The sequence below is a fragment of the Canis lupus genome, chromosome 38, assembly GCF_048164855.1.
Source record: "Canis lupus baileyi chromosome 38, mCanLup2.hap1, whole genome shotgun sequence".
NCBI lineage: Eukaryota > Metazoa > Chordata > Mammalia > Carnivora > Canidae > Canis > Canis lupus.
In genome coordinates this window covers 5,554,271-5,575,656 of record NC_132875.1, presented here as the reverse complement: position 1 = coordinate 5,575,656, position 21,386 = coordinate 5,554,271, and the positions used below count along the sequence as shown (strand labels likewise).

The window sequence follows — 21,386 nt, the reverse complement described above, 5'->3', positions numbered from 1 at the left end:
GTTCATTGGCGATCGCCGTGCAATACTACGTTCTGGGTTCTGGGGACTCAATTTGGACCCGAAGCCTGGGCTTTGCTTGTGTTTTCTAAATTCTGTAGGGCAGGCTGCCGAGGAGATACGGTTCACATGCCTCCTAAAGTGACTTCTTGGGAAGAGCGGGGCACTAGAGAGATGCAAGGTTGGATTAACTGCACTTGGGAGGGACCCAAACAGTGACGGCTGTTCTGTGGACTGTTGCCGCTCTAGACGGCAGGCCTCTACTCCCCGTCGGGCCGACGATGGACACAGGAGGAACTCATGGAAGGCAGAGCTGCAGACTAGCGTTTGGATTTTAATTTATAAGAGAAGAGGACTTTCTCTTGAACTTTCATTTCTCCCTGGATACGAATCAACAGGAGGTTTATATTCCAATGCACGATAGCACTTGGCACCTCCTATGCTGTCAGGAGGTGCTCTCTGATGACTGGTGAGTTAACCCTGGACACTGTGGCTGAATATCGTGGGAGAGAGCGAATTTTGGCTGGGGTACAGTGTAACATGGATGTTAATGCACGAACCCCCCTGCTCTAACCCGGGGCGTCCAGAGGCTCGAGCTAAGCTATATTTTGCATGGGTCCCAGGAGGGCGATGGTTCTTCAAAGCACATGGCCCTGGACACTGTCACTGTCACAACCCCTTATAGCTCCTACGCCTAGAGTGCCCAGAGTGGCCTCGGAAGTCTGCCCAAGGCTAGAAGCCATGGACTGCATCTCACAGTGGATGTTCTGCAGCCTTTGTTTGCTGTTGTAACTTTAATGCAAAGGCATGAGAGCAAAGCCCCCAGAGCAGAACCCCATTCTCACTCCAGGGCCCCAGTTCAGAGATCCAGGCTAAAACACCCTCCTGGACACACTGAACCATTTCTTAACACTGAGCTCCCGGCGCACTCCCTATGCTGGATGTTTCCAGAAGCTGTATTGTGGCTATGGCGGCGCTCACAACATTGGCATTTTGCTGCATGTCTTTTTGTTTTGTTTTGTTTTAATTGGGCAAGTAGCAGAAGTCTATGAAAGTAAGTATGAAGAAACCAATGGGGTGGGGAGGAGGGAAGCAGGTGGAGGGCAGTGAGCTTATCAGATTTTGTGATTTTTAAGGCTTCAGACCATAGTCTTCAAAGTGACTGCTGGCCACCAGACTTGGCTCTTCTAGCCAGCAATGGACCTGGGGCTACTTCTGAAGGCAGGGACAGGTTGTCTTAATGGCCCGCAGCTTCCTCTGCCTGCGTGATGATCACAGGTTGGGTGCTGAGACCTGGGTTTAGGCAATAGCCAAGTTTGGAGATGGTTGGGGAAGGGTCACGTCCCCTCCCTCTAGCACATCCCCATGGAGGAAGGGACTTCCATTTACTCTTCCCTGAAGGGGAATTCTGGGTGGAATAGCTCTAAGGCCTGAGGCTGTGCCCCTTTCTCCATCTTCCCCACTGCAAAGTAACAAAGCCAAATCTGGGAAGTTGACTGGAAATGTTTTTACTGAGTGTGCCTAGTACAGGGAAACAACCATGTGGGTTTGTCTTCTGCTCTCGGTTATCCATTTGGTCACTAGCTGTGACACAGATGATCCACTGTCCAAAAAGTGGGTGAATGGGGCACTATTGCCAGGAAGTGGCTGGCTAGCCAGGGACCACTTTTCCATCTTCCACCCCAACCTCCCTACCCCTTGCACTTAAGAATATGGATGGAAGGGAGGTCTTGGTCAAAGCCTTCGAAAATTGGCGAGCCTTCATCTGACTTCCCTTCTGCCAGCTAAATGTGGAGGACCAGTAATCCTGGAGGGCACGGGAGCCATAGGGTAGAAAGAGCTGGATTCCAGAGTCACTACACTAAGAAGAGGCACCCCCACCAGGAACATGGCCTTAGGCTACTACCTAAGTGAGAAATGGACTGTATTGAGTTTGAGGCATCACACGTTTGGTCTATTTGTTACAACAGTTTAATATCACTCCAAGTGGTAAACTAGGGGGCAGAGTTACACCCAGTTTTTCACTGACCTGGAAAAGGTAGGAGTCTGAGGTTGCCTGGCATACATACATACACCTCCCACAAGTGTGTTCCAGTGTCCTGGAGGGAAGAGGGAACATGGGGCCTCCGTTTTGGCTCCTGGTGATGATCCCCAAGGCCTTATGCTATTGAGGCCGTTGGGCTCTTGGCTGGTCCCTGAATAACAAGGATCATTTGATCCTATCTCTCCATCCCTTTGATCTATTGTCTATTGATTCGAATCACAATTGAGATGAAAGGGTGAGTGATTGGTTCATTCAACACATGGATACATGCTCTGGAGGCTTAGGGCATGGAAATGAGGAAACAGTATATGTGATGTCCCTGGAGGGATGACACGTCCACTGCCAGGTAAGTTCCATCCAGCCCCTGGATGGAAAGATGGTGTTAATGGCTGGGACACTGCCTCAGGCTGGGAGAGCTGATAGGGTACTGCAGCCATCAAACACCGGAACAGATCGCACTCCCAGTAAAAACATTTCCAGTCCACCTTCCAGATTTGGCTTTGTTACTCTTCAGTGGGGAAGATGGAGAAAGGGGCACAATATGAGTGCAAAGAATGGGGGAGGGGGGCAGGTGCTCGCATGGGATAGTAGACGTAACACATGGTAGGTGTGCAGATCTATAAGAGGAACACCTAGCATGCCTCTGAAAGCCTACCAGTATTATTCACAACCCAGATTCTTTCCTCTGAACCATCTCTTGGGTACCATGCTTCTCTTTATGACCAGATTCCAGCAGACAAAGGGAAGGAAAGGGGAACCACTGGGCAAACAGCTGGGACTTAAAGACTTAAAATTTATTTATTATTATTATGGAAAATCTCCCTGGTATTTTTTTTATTTTTTGACTGGTGTCTGGAGGGTGGCAGCCAGTCATAGACAAGCACACAAGGTGGGATGGTTTGCCCCCCTGCAGCACAGCTAATAATCGCCCATAAAAGATCCCTCCCTACTTCTTCCCTTCTCATTTTGTGGGTGAGAGAGGTGACTCGCGAGGTCATTCGCGCCCCTGCCCTGGTATGTAGCCTTTAAAATAATTAGGGCCACAGTTTGAACCACCGTCCATACTAACACGGCCCTAGTTTGGGGGGAGACAAGGTTGCCAGCAGGTAAGAGAAGAAATTTACACAAAATACAAGTATATGTATTTTTTGCAACAAAAGAAACTATTTATTTGGAATATGCATTACCAGTACAAATTAGGAGACTGTAAAACCTACACCGTGTTAGTATCATTAGAGAACACAAAAGTTCAGTTGGAATCAAAAGGGACAGAAGCCTGTGCTCTCACAGAAGCAGAAAAGCTTAAACTTTCAAAAACCAAAACAGAGCAGAACTTTGCAGGTTTATACTCTGAATAATAAGAACAGGGGAGGGGAGCAGGAGAATAAAACCAACCACCAAAGGAAAGCACTTCAAAATAATTGGAAAGAAAGGAAGTAAGTAATAAGAGAGAAAAGGGGGGAAAACATTGAATGTTTTATTAATTTTAACAAAAGGGAAAAAAAAAGTTTACAAAAAATAGAAGATTCCAGAAAGCTCTGAGCTGGGTGTTGAAACCAGAAAGGTGATGTGAAAAGCTCGTCATTATTTTGTTGACTCAGGAACAAGAGTGCAGGTGTCTGGGCAGAAACACCTGCGAAGCACTGTTCCACAGTCCCGCATCTTTGCCTTCACTTTTCTTGCTTACGTTCTGGTTGCTTTCTGGACACTTATAATCATTTGTTGAATGCAAAGTGTTTCAAATAAGTTTCTTCCAGATAATACTGCTTTCTTTTCTCCTATTAACTAATAAAAACATTCCAAATCACGCCGGGTTAACTAGTTTTAAGCAGCCACCTGAATCGGAGGGTAGTAAGAGCTATGCTGTCAAGGAGTCCAACTTCACCTCTCAGCATTACAAGGAGAGCCCTGAGTCAGGCTCAGTTTCTCGACTCTTCATCCAAAATCGGGACTCAAAGAATCAGCGGGCCGGCGGACCCCCGGGACGGCTTGCTGGATCTAGTCTACGTAGCCAGTGGTCCATCACACCAGGATTTCCTGTCGGATGCTTCTGGGAGAAAAGATCCTCTCTAGTTGTAAGAGGGCTCATGGAATGTTGTTATTAATCAGGAAGAAAGAAAAGAAAGCATTTCGTTGCGACATTCACAGTCAACAAAGGCAAGAAGTCTCTCCCTACTGTAGACAAGGTCTCCTGGACCAAGTCCTTGAATTTTTAAAGGGCCAAAAGGAGAACCCAGGTCCCTGACTGTGTTTTTCTCAGGGACTGCAGGAGTGCCACACACTCTGGAAATGCACGTGAGTGATGTGACATCCGCATGGGCTTCATCTTTGTCGTTGAAGTCAACTGAATTCCGGAGCAAAGTAGAAGTACAAGGAAGCCACCTAACTCTACAAATGTCATCTTTTCACATCACCTCGTATACATATTTAAGGAATCAAAACAGCAAGATCATAATCCTGACAATTAAAAAAAAAAGCCCCCCCCCCAATAAAACAACCAAAAATAACACAAAACATATTTTTTTTAATATTTTAAAGAGCAGGAATAAAGAAAGAAAAGAATTTATTTCTGGGTCTCAAAGTTAATAAACGTAACGTGTTAGGTTGTACCTATTATGCTCACTATCCCAACCTTTTTTTTTTTTTTTTTTTTTAGTTTACAAAATGAATTACTGTCACTTTTAAACATTGTGAAACAGGAAATGAATGTGCACAACTCGACACTTTTCTAGCATTCTTGAACTAATTCACAAATGCAAGAAAATAAAAGAAAAATGGGGGAAATGATTAATGTAGGTAGTTTGGTGTTAAAAACGAACGCAGGAATGATGTGTATTGTCACAGAAAGAAGAGGGGAAGCCCCCCATCCTGTTTTGCGTGCTATGAGGGTCATTTTTAAAATTTTTTTATTATAAACACTATTAAATTCAGACCGCTTTTTTGGTTTTTTTTTTCTTTATCTGAATATACAAGAACATTCATTATCAAATGTTCATCATCAATACTACAAAGAACGAGACACAAGTCGCAAGAAACAATGGAAAATGTTAATAAAGCTGAAAGAATTGTTGAGTATTTTTTTTTGTATTTTTTTAAGTTTTTTTTAAATTTGAGTTTCTGTAGTTTCATCTTTTTTGGTATCGAAGTCAGGTTTTTCTGGGCAGAAAAATAAAACTCAGAAGGAAAGGGGGGGTAAGGTATGTGAGAGAAGGCAACCAGGAAATAAAGAACCACCACCACAGCAAAAAACAAAAAAACAAAAAAAAAACCCAAAAATAATAATAATAAAAAAAATCACTGTTAAGGAAGGTGCCACTTGGCAAAAGTACTGCACAGGCGTCAGTTCCACGCCAGGGGGAGGAGTTAGGGGTGAAAAGGAGGATGTGATGGAGAGTTAACAAGGTGGGCAAACCCAAGGGCTAGTATTACTCAGGGGAAATCAGCTGCCAGGGAAAACAGGGCGCTCCCACTCCCATTAGAAAATGCAGGAGTCCTGGGGCACATTTTGGTATCTGTAGGATGGACCTAATACGAATTCCCAGGGAGCTATATTTCCAGAGGCACGCTCTTTCCATCCCCTTCCTTCTGCTTCCAGAGTTCCCAAGCTTCGCTCACTGTCAGGGATCTGGCGGTTGCCGTGTTGGACGTGATGGTGGGCATGGAGGGGAGGTGGTGGGCAACTGGAACCGAGGTCTGAGGGAAGTAAGTGCTGAGTGGGGAAGATGCTGGGAGAGGTGAGAATCAGTGCAAACTCCTGCGGGGAGAGAAGCCGTCTGTGCAAATGCAGCTCTGCTCTGATCTGTTTCAACACCTTAAAATGGCAATCATTCAACCCAAATCTGGAATCGCTCTTCCGGTTTCCAAGAGAACCCTTTCGGGTCTCTTCTGCACTTAGCGCAGTCAGGCATGTGACCCAGCCGTACCCCCGTGTGGGTAGTTTAGGTCCCTGACCCTGAGCAAGGTTCTCCAAAGGCTCTATGACTACGGAGTTGTCACAAGACGGCTCTTGCCCGGAAGCCCCTCTACCGGGTTCTGTTCTGATTGGGGCACAGGTCAGCAGACACAGTCTTTCCACTGCTCCTAGTCACCAAGGCACAATTCCATCTTGCCAAAGATTTACCTTTTTTTTTTTGCCTTTCCTTTAAAGTCACGCACCTTCCAGTTTCTTAGGGAACCTCTCTCTTCAACACACACACACAGGAGCAATTTCTATTCATTACCGTAGCGCCATGCACAATTTCCACGACCTCGTTAGCGGGCCATCCTTACCTCTCAGGGGCTTCTATGTCTCCCACAGGCCTCTCAAGCAGAGTGGATGTGACAGGGGACTAAGTACTTACAAGGCCACATACTGGGTTCAAGTACAAACTAAGAGAACTGGGTCCTATTTTTCTAGGTTGGACGCTTATCTCTAGTCTATGAAACCAAACAGACCAACACAAACAAAAAACCAACAATAATACCCCTTCTCCTCTTTGTCACCACGGCAATGACGTCAGGGGTTACCAGATGGTTGTGATGGCAACCAGAGGTTGGAACAGCAAAACCATATATTGCCCCTCCATGGCACGAACCGGTTTATCTCAGGGATGACACTTCCCCTGACTTCACATGTACAAATGGGATATGAACGAAATCAATTTCCTCAGTCTCTCACAAGCCTCTTGGTAAACCAGGCATCACAATCCCCATCTTACAGATGAAGACAATGAGGTGCCGAGAGATGTGGCCACCTCCCCACTTAGGTTACAGAGCCACCACGTTGATCGCTGGCACAGCTGAAGAATGTAAGCTCAGGTGACACTACAGAAGAGCTTTCTATACGTACTGTCCTCTCAGATAGTTCCAGGGAATGAAAACCACTGTGACAATTTCACGGAGGACGTTACCTCCCCTTTCCCCAGCGCTCCTAGGTCTTCACGTTAAGCTAGCAAAATCTGCCCGAGCCGTGTTCTTACGCAACCCCTCCAGAACCAGATTGCGGTGCCATGTGACACTTCGGAGAATTAATGCAACGTCCCTAATACGAAAACAAAACCAGAACAGAACCAAATCCGTTCCAGACATTGTAAGCACTGTGTGTGGCTCCCTGAGCGCTCCAGAGGTGGCGGGAACAACAGTGTACGCTGCAAACCTGGCCTCCATCACGATCAAGTCCTGTGTGTAGGTCATTCCGCTGTGTGCAGGCTGGGGGGCTGCAGGTCGGGGAAGCCCCAGGCACATACTGTTTCTCTGGGTCGGCAACCTTCAGAGCGGCTAACTGCCTCTCCTGGGCTCACCAGGCAAATTGCTGTGGCTGCTAATGTAGGTCTTGGCATGTGGCATGTGACTGATCTTGAGAAAACCAATGTATGAGGCTGTGCCTGTGCTGACGTGTGCCTGGGTGTGCGTGAGCATGTGTGTGCACGTGTGTGTGTGTCTGTGAAGGTTTCATTGAAGGGTTTCAGGGTAAGAACCTTCTACTCCTTAGTGGCTCATTCGTCACCACGCCCACTCAGATCTGGCTTTGCCGTAGGTGCTGGACTTTGCTTGCTAAGTGTTGCGTGGTCTCCAAAGACTATGCCTCTGAAACCAAGAGCTGTTAGGAGGAGGAGGAGGCCTCCAAGAATTCTCCCCTGCTGGTTGCTTACGTCCTCTCCTGCGGCTCCACTTCCTGCCTGGGAATCGACCTAGTGGAGCCGAGACCGGAAAATGTGGCACCTTCAGAAGCCCAGCTGCGGCAGTCTCCGGGGCACAGCTGGGGCTGGGAAGGAAGAGGAGGAAAGTGTTCTAAGCAGAACCGGCCCAGGGAGGGAAGAGCGAGAGGAGGCAGGGGGCCTGGAATGAGTGGGGGCAACGTGGCGCATTCCTGCGAAGAGGTAGTGAGAGTAAGAAGAGAAACAAGAGAAGGGCTGCCTGTTAACAGAGGGAGCGAGGGATCCGAGTGAGGTAAATTTGGCTCCTCAAACCACCAGCGTGAAAACATACAAACACGTTTATTATTTTCTTTGTATTTTCTTTCCTCTTTAAATTCCTCTAATTGTTGAAAATATCCTTCCGTGATGTAATAGCGGGCAGGGACCCAGGGAGTCTAGGACAGAGGGAGGGGGCAGGAAAGATGGCGGACACCAGGCTGACAGCTGGAGGCAGGGAAGGGTGGCTTCTACCCAGAAAAAAAAGGGAAGAGAGTATAAAGAAGTGTCCAGATTGGCTGAAATAGCATCCCAAAGAAGAGAAGAGAAGGAGACTCTTATTGTGTTTGCTGAGTGCTTCGACCTCCAGTCTGACCGCTTCAGCGTTGGGAGAGAAACCCTCCCTCCTGGCCCTGTCCCGACTGGGGCACAGGGTCAGCCGGGATGCGACTGCTGGGAGATCAGTTGGAGGTATCAGAGTGAACACTGCCAGGGCCTTCTGTAGGGGAGGTCACTGATGAAGGGGTAGTAGCATCCTGCCAACCTCCATTAGCCTAGAAGGGAAAAAGGGAGACAAGTCAGTCCTCTGAGATCGGGCGGCCATATTGAGCAGACAACGACAACAAGGCAACTTGTGTAAGGGGCCTGGCACATGGGCGGCTCTTCTTGTGGTTGATGATGCTCCCTCCACCCTCGGATGAGTACGGGTCCTCCCAGTGAGCCTTTGGACCCAAGCTGACACCTCCCACTTCTCGAAGATACTTCAAATCGGTCAAAGCTATCCAATGATCATTGGGTGTGCTTGAGGGGAAGGACGGGTCAAGGGCCCCCAGTTCTAGTTCTGAGTCTGGCAATGACTAGCTCTTGACTCTGGCGAAGGACTTCCACCTCTTTGGCCTTAGGTTTCCCAAGAAGGTTGCCCAAATGCTTTCTAAGCCCTTCCCCCCCCCCCCCCCCCCGCATGTTCCGTATGTTACGGGATTCCAGGCACCTGTTCTGTGCAAGGCTCTGTGCTACGTGCTCTCGGGTATATATAATGATGAGCAAGATACAGTGCATGTCCTCAAGGACGGGGAGAAGACACGCACACGAATGAACTCTAACTCTAGGCAGAGCCTAATAAACGATACAGCCCAGGTGTTACGACAGTTCAGATGAAGACAATATCCCATCTTGTTGGAGCATCAGGAGAAGCGTCAGGGAGGAGGTACTCTTGGAGGCGAGCCACGAAAAGGTCAGAGGTGATTGAGGCGAATAGAACAGGTGAAACAGAGGCGGACTAGGGACTGGCCCACGTAAATACATCTAGAGAGGTGGCGAGCCAGGAAGCTCTAAGTATGATCTCCACTTACAGGTCTTTTTTCTACGGTTCTAAATCCGGAAGCATCCAAACAATGGGATTGTTTGAAAAGGATCGGTTTTAATGAGCACCCCTTGCCAGAAATATCTCACCACTGAAATACCTGAGGAGTGATCTGTTAAGAGTGGTTAGTTCGTGATCCGTACGTAATCTGTGATTGTGTATGTATTTTAAAGCACTGAAATGGAAGTGTCCTAAAGTGCATTTTTCTCCCCAGTTGCTGTGTTCCCTTGAAGCTGACATACCTCACCTCTGAAAATGTTAATGTTGAACAGACCAGGTCTTAGGCAGGCTTGGTAAATTATTTTCTACTGTACTGTCCACGCATATATTTGGGGTACCCGGGGCTGGTACTATTGCTGCCATTTGGGAGGGACCCCAGCTTCTACTCTAGCATAATCCACCGTTCTTAGAAGCATGCTTGACACCTGGGTGCTGGCAACTCTGGGTTCACATTTCATTCATAAGAAAGCAGGGGGGCGAGAGAAACACAGGCTTCTGGTTTCTGGCTGAGACACACCAGTTTCTTGACCTTTGAATCTAGATTCCTTTTCCTCTGCTTGCTCATCCACTGGGCTTTCTTTTTCACTAGCTCACCCAAATGATGATCCAATTTTTCCAGGGAAGCCTGGTGCTTAATTCATAGCAGCTCCCACCAGTTACCTCTGCATGAAGATAGGATCGCCTCCCCGCCCCACCCATCACTAAAGAGCAGGTCTGGATACTAAGAGCACAAAAGGTCATCCTGGGCAATCCACCTCAATCGGGGATCCATGAATCATTGCTCACAAAAATCCAAATCTCCATCTCCTGACTTAGTCAGGTAGCTCCTCCCGCCCCCTCTCCCTGCACAGCCCATTTCTCCTGTTGTTGGCAAGGGATCGGATGGTGAATAAGGAAGGGGAAATGGGAATTCTTTCTTTGCTATCTTTCTGGGGTCAAGATGCTGCAGTTACGCCCAGAACCAAGAAGAGAATTAATTCGGCGTCCTAATGCAGGCTGGTCACAGAGCTCAGCCTCCCTTTCCAACCAAGAACATGTATTCTGGTGCCATTTTGGGCAGATTGGGAAGAGCGATTGCATTTATTTTACCCCAAAGAACATCCCTTATTGTCATCGTTCATCTTTCCTGATTATACAAGCTTATATCATATTTTCAAATATAATATATGCAATTCTATACGCAACGTAATATTCGGAAAAGAGAAAAAAGCGTGAAATACAAAATGGAAACACCTATAATCCTAACACTCAAAGACAGTTAGCTGTTAGCATCGTGAGACCTGTCTGCCCTGACGACCCTTTTTTATCCATGGGCGTCTACCAGAGGGACAGGTAAGTAAATAACTAAATAGACGGCTATGCGTGTGCATGTGTATGTGTGTTTGCCGAGTGGTGCAGGATTTTCAGAAAACTTGATGGAAGTTCCTTAAGTACGGTGTCACGATGCAGAGAGCAAAGTGCTGGTACAAGAGGAAACAGACGCTTGTGTCTTAGACTCAACCTGGCAGGAGACAAGTAGATGCGGAAAAGCAGGCGGTGTCCGAGGCGCAGCACACGGCGCCGAGAACTTTCACGACCTTGCTCATAATGCACCACTATTACCATTATTTAGCCGTGCTCCGATTTCATTAAAATAACAATAAGTGGTGCCCCCCAAATAAAGCCATCAATCAAGAAAATGAGCCCTGTGGCGTCTCATTAGGAGGGAGCCGGCAAGGCGTGCGACTTTGACCAGAAGATTCGGGGAGGCTCCCTTTTTGATTTGTGTCTGAGTTGAAATAACTCGAACAGGAGACCATGTGAGAAAAGTTCTGTTTTCTCAGACCGGTACACAAGATGCCAGAGGGTTCAGGGAACTCACAGATGGTAGAGACACGAATTATTTCAAGCCGATATCAAAACTGGCATTTTAATTAGGCTAGCTGGCCCGGCGAAGAAGACGACACAAGACCTTCTATTAAAAACAGATAAATAAAATCAATCTCTTCAGCTGCCTTTTATTCCATAAACACCCCCACGCAGACTGGGTGACCAGCTGTCCCGGCGCGCCCAGGGCCCGCATCCCTCGTGCAGAACACTCAAATCCCATATTCCGGAAACACCCGCCCCAAGGCCCAGGGACACCAAGGGGCCTGCTCATCATCCCCTAGGGTGTCCCCTGTCATGACCCCCTACATCTTGCCACATTCAGGACCCTGCGGACTCTGGCTTTCCCGTTAGAGGACTGCAAGCCCTTTCTGGAACAGGCATCCCCTGTGACAGCGTGAGCTGGAGACTCTGCTTCTCGGGGGCACTGTTTGCCCGGGCCCAGGGGCTGCTGCCCCCCTGCTGGAACCTCTGCGATCGCCAAGTGTGAGGTGGCCCAACACAACCGGGTTCTTCGGGCTGCGGTTCCAGCCGCGCGATGTGAGCCGTTCAGGGGCCGCTCCGTCTTGGGAACCAGCTGACCCCGCTCCCGGAGCACCCAACCCGGGGAGTCATCTCCTTCTCCAACTGCAGGTGCACAGCAAGTGGGAAACCCCGCCTCTGTGTGTTTATCTCTGGGGCGGGAGCACGGAGAGTCCAAGGAGAGTCCCTGATGGGCTCATTAGCCACCAGGCAGGGGCGGCGAGAAGCAAGCCTCGTTGTTTTTATATTTTCCTTCTGCACCCCAACTTCCACTCTCACTCGCCTTCGTAGCAGACGCGCTCACTTCGAAGAGCTGACGCTGGGAACGCACCTGGCCCTACGGGGGTGGGAAGGTGAATACGAGCAGCCCTGGTGCGAGAGCGTGGACGCCTGCACCTCGGCCTCCAGGGAGCCTGCGGCCCGCAGGTGCTAGAGCCAGAGCCCAGTGCGCGGCTCATCCCACCCGTGAAGCCCGGGCCAGTGGCCGGCTCATCGTGGGCCCTCCCGAGCAGGAGGCGAAGACAATATAAAACTAGGACTGGGTGATGGCCACCGAGGTGGGCACTTGACGGGATGAGCACTGGGTGTTATTCTATATGTTGGTAAATTGAACACCAATAAAAAATAAATTTATAAAAAAGAAAAAAAAAAAACTAGGACAAGATGCAGCCAGTTTCCTAGTTAAGAAAAGCTGGACTTTCAAACACAACGTGAAGAAAGGTAGACGGGGACAAACTGTTCCAGGACAAAAATGACTATTTGCATCCTGCCCGGATGCACTTGGCACATAACGGACACGTGCCCCAGGTGGCCGGGCTGCCCCTAACAGATAAGGCCCAGCCTTCGAGTGAGGGAGGCAGAGAGCGAGCTAGCCGTGAAGCCGGCGATGGAGCAGTGTGGACGCGGACGCCCCACACGGTGTCTCCGAACCAAACACGAGAACTTCGCAGAAGGGCCCCCGAAGCCCCGGCTTCTCTCTCCTCGCCCCCTTCCCGAGCCCCAGCAAGGGCCACCTGCCTCTCCCTCGCTGCGCAGGACGCAGAGGAGCGGCGGCCGCCGGGCTGAGTACCTCCGGGCCGCCCTCCGCTCCCTCCGGCCCTGCCTCTGAGCTCCCCTTCGCAGCACACGGTTGATGCAGAGAATTCATCACCGGATGTGACAGCCCAGGCGAGCCTGGCACTAAGAAACTCTCATTTGCAGCCCAGAAATCCGCGGAGGTGCCACAAACTGGCTGATGTCAGCACCAAGTGGAGCTCGATCTGCATACGGGCCAGATGCCATTTCCAGAGATGCCTTGGGTGTGGGTGTGGGGGGGGTGCGGGGGGAGGGAAGGAACACTGAGCACCCTGACGCACCCCCTCGGCCTCTTAGGCACATGCACACACACGCACACACACGCACACGTGGCTGCACGGGCCCACGCGAGCGGAGACATCGGCTCACCCCCGGGGCCACATCCAGATCTTCCTCGCTTCCATGAGGACAGAGCTTGGGGTTCCTGCCGTGCGTGCATGTTTCCCAAGATCACACAGGCAGCGCTTCCCAAAAGCTGCTCGTGGGCAAAGTGGCGCCGTGGACAGGTCCCTCAGGGACACGACGTTCAAAGCCTCCCCGGAAGCTGCCCCGCGGTGCACGGGCTCCCCGGCCCCGACAACCCACAGCCACCTCCCCAGCTGCCACCGGAGCGCTCGTTCCAGGGTCTGCGTCCCATCTCCCCGCTTCACCTTCAGCGGCTTCCCCTTGGCCTCGGGGTGAGGCTCAGTGTCCTCATTGGGCCCCCAACGTCCCTGATCTGGCTCAGTCCCCCACTCCACGCTCGTGTTTAATACTCCGGCCACCGCAGGCAACCAGAGTGGAGCATTCGTTTCAGGCCTGCTCCTTGCTCCTGAACACTCCCCTCGTCCCATTACCTGCCACGCACACCTTGGCTCTTTTGAAGATTGAGGTGACGTGTCTCGCGTCCCTATCTGCCCCCCAGCAAGGTCTGTTCCTCCTGCAGGTGCGGCGTCCTCCACTGCCCCCCCTCAGCTCCCCTAGTCCCCACACCCCCGCTGCACCCCCCCGTGTTCTCTGTATGCACCTGTGCTCCCACCCCCATCGCACCCCCCTCCCCGTGTTCTCCGTATGCACCTGTGCTCCCACCCCCATCGCACCCCCTCCCGTGTTCTCCGTATGCACCTGTGCTCCCGCCCCCACTGCACCCCCTCCCCGTGTTCTCCGTATTGCATTTGTTCTATGTCTGTCTCACCTACCAGACCACAATAGCAGGAACTTTTCTTTGTTTCCAAAGTGCCTACCACAGTGCCTGTTGCAGCACAGGTTCTAATAAATATCTCTTGGAGGGACACACAAAGAAGGAAACAAACATTTAGTGGCGCTACAACATTCCTTCCCCATTGTGGGTGTGGAGAGATACATGGTATTGGACCCGTGACCTTCACAGTCCAGGCAGAGGACACGTAAAGAGCTGTGTACCCTAGAAAATATTCAAAGGCTAAAGCCGAGGCAGTGCCAAGTTTCAGGGTAACTTCTACCTCCAGGAAGTGAACTTGTCTAAATGGGCATCAAGGAGACCTGGTGCTTCCTAGCTTATCCCAAGCAAGGAACAATGATTCCTATTTACACTGCTCTGTTTTGCTTCTTTCAAAAACAGTTGAGCAAGCACTGGATCCTGCCTGTTGCAGCTCCTTGGCTTCGCACACCACCTCTATAAGGAGTGTCCTCCCTAGGACACGGGGAGGAAGCAGGTACCGTACCCTGAATCTGGAACAGTCTTCTGGTCACTTCCTCAGTGGGAATCACAAAAATGTAAGGACCAGAGGTTTCCCCATCATTACTTCCTCCAAAGCTGAGACCCACATGCACACATAGCTCCTACCTTGGGATCTGGGATTGGAGCTGCCTAATAACATAGGACACCCCCCAAATTTTAGGTAAACAACAAATAACTTTTTAGTGTAAGTTTGTTGCATGCGATATCTCCATGTGCAGCTCTATTGGGAATAACATGCACACTCAACCCAAAAATATTTTATTCTGGCTTATTCTGGTACCATAGGTAACTCAGAATCAATTTTGCTGCTTGTCCTGCTTTGACCTTTTGCACCTGAATCTTCATACAGGTGTGTCTTTGCTGTGGCCACACCATCTCTACCAAGTCCATGCCTGCTTCTGCTTTATGTCTTGCTACTTCTTACAGTTCATCTGAGACTGAGATGGTGACTTGCTCTTGCACTTTGGTCCTGCTCTGGAACCTCAGCTCGCCAACTACTACCTGCCATCACATTTCCCCTAAGCCCTTCCTCTGCTTGGATTATCCCACGCTGCTCACTCCAGAATCCCTGTTTCCATGGTCCCCTGACTCTGTGGGTACCCTCCCTGACTGCCCACCTGCCACTAGGTCAGTCCCTGGTGACCTTACAACCAAGTCCCAGTATCACATCCCTTTCTAGGCTGGCTCCACCACAGCCTCCTGAGTCCTGAGATTTTGCTCTGAAGGTCCACGTGTGAAGAAAAATCGGCAGTGAAGCAGCCACTCCTGTAGAGAATGGATACCCCGGCTAACCAAGACTTCAGCAGTTTAAGCTGCTGCCAAGAAATAATAGACTACCCATTTGCAAAGTAAGATTCCTTTTGACTCTATAGCAAAGTCCAGCAAGAGGCTCCGTGCCTTTGCCTCTTCCTCTCCTCTGGTCTCTAGAACTCCATGTCATTGTCCACGGCCTGGCCTGAGAGTTACCTCCTTCCTTCTTCAAGACATACCACCATCTACTTGCCTATGTACCAGGACCCCTGACTTTTTGACCCTTCATGTTAACACTTTGCCATGTGTGGCATTTATTTATTTATTTATTTATTTATTTATTTATTTATTTATTTATTTATTTAAATATCTATGTGAGCACCAGGTTTCACTCACTGTCATCACTTAATTCTGAATTCTACAAATAAGCACCCAGTGTCTACCTTGTACTATGTACTAGGCATATAGTGGTAGATACAATATATAAATTTTTAAATCTGACATCTACTCTCTCCTGGAACTTCCTGCCTTGTGGGAAATAGACATTTGACAAATCATCAAAAGGACAAATGTAGATTCTATAGATGGTAGTAAGTGCCATGAGAGTATAAAAGGGACCTCATTGTGGTTGGGTTTTGGGAAAGTCAGCCTAGAGGTGACCGAAAATAGACAAGTCAACGGTGGGGCAAAGAGCAATCTGGGCAGAAGGCGAATCCTTTCCTAAGGTTCCAAGGACCTCGAAGAGGGCCAGAAGCAACGGAATGAGGAGAGGGGTAGTGAGGGTAGCAAGACGGGGCTGGAGGGTTGCAGCGCTTGATCATGGTTTCAGGACACATGAAGGATTTTCATTTTTCCTCTCAACGAGATGATGAATCATTCAGCCATAGGTCATCAGAGCAGAAGGATCATGTCTCATAGAGAGCTTCTCAGTTAGGTACTTGAGGCCTTCCGGAGGCTGGTGGCCACTCTAACTGTGCTGTTGTACAGGGATTGTGGTGCTAATTCTCTTACTTCGGTTGATGAGTACATAATGGTACATAAACCCAGTGGGAGCTCCTATTCTTACTTCTCAGGTGAGGAATCTAGGACTCAGAAACTAGAATTTTTCAGACTCAGTCTCTGCTATATGCCACTGCTTTTGGACATTTCAAGTTCCAAAAGGCCAGGCCGTGTGACTGGGTGGGCACCACAGGCAGAGCATGGCTCAGGGCTGAAGGCAGGGGACTCATGGCTGCATTTGACCTTCAGGGAATCTCTGTGCTGTTAATTAAGATGCTAGAACTTATGAACCACAAGACAGGCCTCCAAGACCTCTTTTAGGGGATTCTAGTATCTCCCACTGCTAAGCTGCAATCCACCTCCCCAAACTTGGTTCTGGACAAGACAAACTCTCCTCCGCCGGGGTTATACCCCTGAGACACCACCACGTGGGGTGTCATCTTGCTAATACTAAGTTATCTTAACTGGAAATGGGGCATCCAGCTTTAAGACCTGTACAGTAAAGTTGGTATTCATCTACTTGGTACGAACATGAACTCTCTAGGACCCGTCGTTGTCTCCAGCCTTATCCGGTATGCGCTCTAGCTGCTGTCCAAGTGGTGACAGTCAAAACCCAACCACAAGAATATCAACTGCCACACCAAGATGGTGCACCACACAACTAAAGTACACATGTAGGTCAACTCTGAGATCGAGATCTGTTTCAGCACCTTCTTAGCTTCATCCTTTTCTAATTCATCTGTTATGAAGGCCCAGGGTTAATACCGCCACGTAAGGCTCTTCAGACACACAAGACGGTTTGGTGGAACCTTTCATGGCTCGCACAGGATATGAAGTCACGTGCATTTCCAGGCTCATGGCTGGGCTGCTCCTTATTTCTGCCACAAGTACAAATTGGACAGTTACACATAATGTTTCTGGGTCCCACAGGCTTATAGAGTCCTTAGGTTAAATGTGCATCAAGGAAGTTAAACTTAAAGAATTTGTTTTATTTCATTCACAGAGTCAAAGAAAAATAAGCTCCACCTGATTTAGCTAAATGGAGGGGCCTTAGTGCAGAAAAGTATTTATATCTGAATAAACATCCTCTACGCTCACACCTGCATAAACCAAAACACATACACACTTGCACACATCCATACACAGTGTTCATAAATGGGCAGAATTTGTACTTATTTCGTCATATTTACAGAGAACTAATACAGGTTTAGAAAATACAGCGCCTAAAAAATGCATATACAACCATGCACGCACACACACACACACACACACACACACAGATGCTGCTTAAAAGGGAAAAGAATAGCTGTATGAGATAACAGAAAATCATATTTACTCATATGCCTAAAGTCTAGATAATTCAAGCAAAGCTATTTTTTTTTAAACTCTCAGTATACATTATCCGATTGGCTGATTCTACACGGCCCCAAATTCTTCATTTTATTTTTATAACCTCTGATTTTGCTTTGGCTTTTTTGAAAGGCTATTATTTGCTCAGGGCACACACTGAGATTGTATACACACCTTAATGATGAACGAGAGCTATACACAGAACACACACACACATACACACACACGCACGCGCAGATGAAACACATGGTGAACCTTGAGGCTATTTGCCATCACACAGGAAGCTAAAGCCCCTTACACTTTTCTGACCATCCAAGAGACAGCAATTACCCCAGATTATCAGACCAACAATGACATGCCGCGTACAGAGAGACACTGAGCCAACTCTACATCCCAAAGACTGGCATATTCAAGTACACTTAGGACATTAATAGCAATTTACGTGCCATCACTGAGACAAAGCCACAAAGGCTCCACTGGCAGCCTCTTATTTTGAAGCCTATTATTTGTGGGAGTTACAGGCTATAATCACAACAGAAACTTTTAAAACCCTTATCTTCCGTGACGCACCAAATCTATTTCAGAGTCATAATTGCTATGTCACCAGAGAGTTTGCTGCTTAATGCACTCAAATGCCATTTAGTGTTTGCAGGGTCATTACAGCTAACAGAAGGGTGGGGAGGGGGGAGATGTGGCGGGAAGCTGTGGGGGGAATGCAGACGGAGAATGTGGAGGGGAATGTGCTAGAATGGGGCACTAATTTATATAGGGGAGGATATTGTTGTTTGGAGAATTTCATTTACTGACAAAATGAGGGCAAGAGCTTGCAAACTGTGGGCCTGAGAATTCAGAATTCATGTGCCACCATCCCAGAGCCGTTTAGTGGATACTGGGGAATGGCCTCTTATATTCTGGGATTCTCAGCCAGGTGTGAGAGTGGGTTGATTTTCTAAAATTTTAATCTGTTTTCCTCTTACATTGCCCCAGAAACCTCTGCAGTGGGAATCTTCCGTTGGTGCTGAGGGCTCGGGAGTCTGACCTGGCTCTTCTGCACATGTCCTGCTCTGGAAGGAGAAGGCACAGGGAAGCGGTGCCCAGGAGGTGTCAAAATTCAGCAGCCCCGAAGAATGAGCTCCTTCGCAGGTGGCCAAAGAAGATACCAGGAGACTGATAGAGCAGCCAAACTGCCAGAAAACACCACATCATTCAGAAGACCAGTTTGTCAACCGAAGGTCATAAGAAAGCTTGTTAATGTACGCAGCTTGCTTTCTTCGTCCTGGCTATAAACTCGCCAAGTTCTTACTTGGCAACTCCTAATACTTCCGATCATACCAGGCGCAGGGTAAGTTGTCAAGGAAGTTTTTGACTGATTGATATATCCCTAGGTTTTCAAAGAAAACTCTTAGCTTCTATTTTATAGACCTGAGTTTTCTCATAGACGAGAAATACAGAAAATGTTAAGTGAATTCTGATTGGAGGGTTATTTTAGTTTTTTGTTTTTTTAAATCAACACCAGTATCACTTAGAGATCTGCCTTTCGTTTTCCTAGGCTAAAAAAAATCTGAAGAGCTTTCCACAGAAACAGAATAAGCCCTGGGGCCTTATTCCATAAGAGCCTTCTTCCACTGAGGAATGAGAGTTTTCTCAATTGTCTACATGCTGACAAAGTGCAGGATGGAATAATAACCTTATTGTATAAAAGTTCTTAGAAATCAATAGGAAAAGATGAACATTTCAAGAATACAGATAGAAGGCTAGCAAACATATGAAAAACATCCAATCTCACTAGTAATCGAAGAGATACAAATTAAAATAGAAATGAGAGGCCATTTTATAGCTGGATAACTGCCAAAGATTAAAAAAAAAAACCTGCTAAGATACTATTCCCAAGAGTGAGGAAATGGGAATGATCGTGAACTGCTGGTGGGAATCATGGGTTCATACAAGTTCCCAGAAGACAAGTTTGCCAGATATCGCAAAAGCCTTAGTCTAGTTCCTATCCTTTGATCCGGCAATTCCATTTCTAGGAATTTATTCAAGGAATTAACAAAAAAAAAAAAAAAAAAAAAGGAATTAACAGAAAATATATACTGAGTTTTCTGAACTATGATGTTTACCACACTGTTTTTAGTAATAGTAAAAAAAAAACAAAAAACATGGGACCCTGGGTGGCTCGTGGTTGAGCACCTGCCTTCGGCCCAGGGTGTGATCCTGGAGTCCCGGGATCGAGTCCCACATCGGGCTCCCTGCATGGAGCCTACTTCTCCCTCTGCCTATGTCTCTGCCTCTCTCTGTGTCTCTCATGAATAAATAAAATAAAAAAAAAAACAACAAGAAAACAGCTTAAGTATTCCACCGTAGAGACTGATTAATTATGGACTTTCCCTATACCACGCTTCTGCAGTTATTAAAGTTATGTTTGAGAAGAATGTTTAATGATCTGAAAAATATTTGTAATATATTTTTAGTAAAATGAGTAGGTGATGAGATGATACATTCGATATCATAGCTCTTCTACATCCACACAAAACACACTTACACACAGAATGCTAGAAGGCTGGAAGAGCAAAAAAGTTAGCAGTAACTTCCTTCTGTGCGATTTTCCTGCATTCTCCAAATTTTCTATGTTAAATGTTAATTTGTAATCGGAAAATACAAAGTAAATGTAGAATTTAGACAAAGCATATGCGGGAAAATCCACATCTCATTTAGGTCTTTGTCTCGTACATTTGAAAGGTCTTGGTCAACCTCCAGCACTCACTGGAAAGCCAACCAGGGCAATCACTGGTCTGAGGTCTTAGACAAAGGCAATTGGGACTCTTGCCTAGAGAAAAGAGAGTTAGCAAATGATTTCAAAACTCTCTTCAAAACACAACTACCTGCGAAGAATGTTAATCAGTTGTTTTTCCCTTGCCGCAAAAAATAAGGTCAAAGAAGGCGAAACATAGCAATCAACTTCGATGAGATGCAGAGGAGCTTGGGAATCTCCTTTTTATTTTCCTTGCCCTCATGTTCAATGCAGTAACTGGGTCATAACAGAGCCTGCCAACTGAATGAGTGAATGAACTCTGGATCAAGATCAAGGCCATAGAGGCAACATCTGCTCCAGAGGGAAGTATGGGAAAACAGGGAAGGGCAGCAGATCTCCGGTCATTGAGTATCTACCCATAAAAGTCTTAGGGTGTGAGTTGGTGAAGACCGTAGGGTACAAGGGATAGAGGAGTTGGAGGTAAAGATGCATACCAGGCTGTGTTAAATGGAAAGAAAAAGGAGAAGAAATCCATTCTTTTGTGGGAGAGACTTTCCAGACAACAGAAACACCAAAATGCATATGTGTGCAGGGGTTCCAGGCGGGCAGAAAATCCAACCACAAGTCTACTTGCTGGTTTAAAAAGAAGTAAGCAAAAAGTAAGAGGAATGAAAAGAAAAGAGAAAGCTCTTGACTACAGGTTCAAGCAGACTCAATGCAAAAAGCATGTATTAAGCACCTACTATGTACCAGGCCTGGACTGAAGGCTAGGATACAAAGTGAGGGTTCTTCTGTTTAAAAAAACAGGACACCTAGAGAAAAATTACAGGAAAACAACCAGAAAATGACTCCCATTCCAACCCAGCATGCTAAGTACTAGGTAGGTGCTGTCTGCAGGGACTAGGAAGGACATCTAGAAGGTAATCCTGTGCTAGCTAAATCTTACAAATCGAGTGGGATTATGAGATGCGTGCCCACTGCCATCGGTTCTGGACCACGGATTCTATTGCTTGAGAATTTTCATCACCAGGAGTTGCCTCTAGGAAAGGCCAAGCTCAGGAGGACAAGAGGCAGAGAGAACT

The 21,386-nt window shown here is 47.7% G+C and overlaps 1 protein-coding gene and 1 long non-coding RNA gene across 9 annotated transcripts in view; one reads left to right on the top strand and one right to left on the bottom strand.

Annotated features, from left to right (window-relative positions):
• PBX1 (PBX homeobox 1) overlaps nt 1-21,386 on the bottom strand; it is a 325,769-nt gene that overhangs the window by 31,053 nt on the left and 273,330 nt on the right. For 6 of the 8 annotated variants that reach the window (XM_072814602.1, XM_072814609.1, XM_072814603.1 and 3 more), the window contains one exon: nt 3,182-8,486. The exons of the other annotated variants lie outside the window; for them this stretch is intronic. In XM_072814602.1, the coding sequence (XP_072670703.1) occupies nt 8,394-8,486 (93 nt within the window). In that variant the 3' untranslated portion in view covers nt 3,182-8,393. Of the gene's footprint in view, nt 1-3,181; nt 8,487-21,386 lie in introns of those variants that run through there. 8 annotated transcript variants of the gene reach the window in all.
• Nucleotides 18,543-19,279, top strand: LOC140626716 (uncharacterized). The gene is made up of 2 exons (XR_012025772.1): nt 18,543-18,897; nt 19,105-19,279. It is a non-coding gene; the product is annotated as an uncharacterized lncRNA (long non-coding RNA).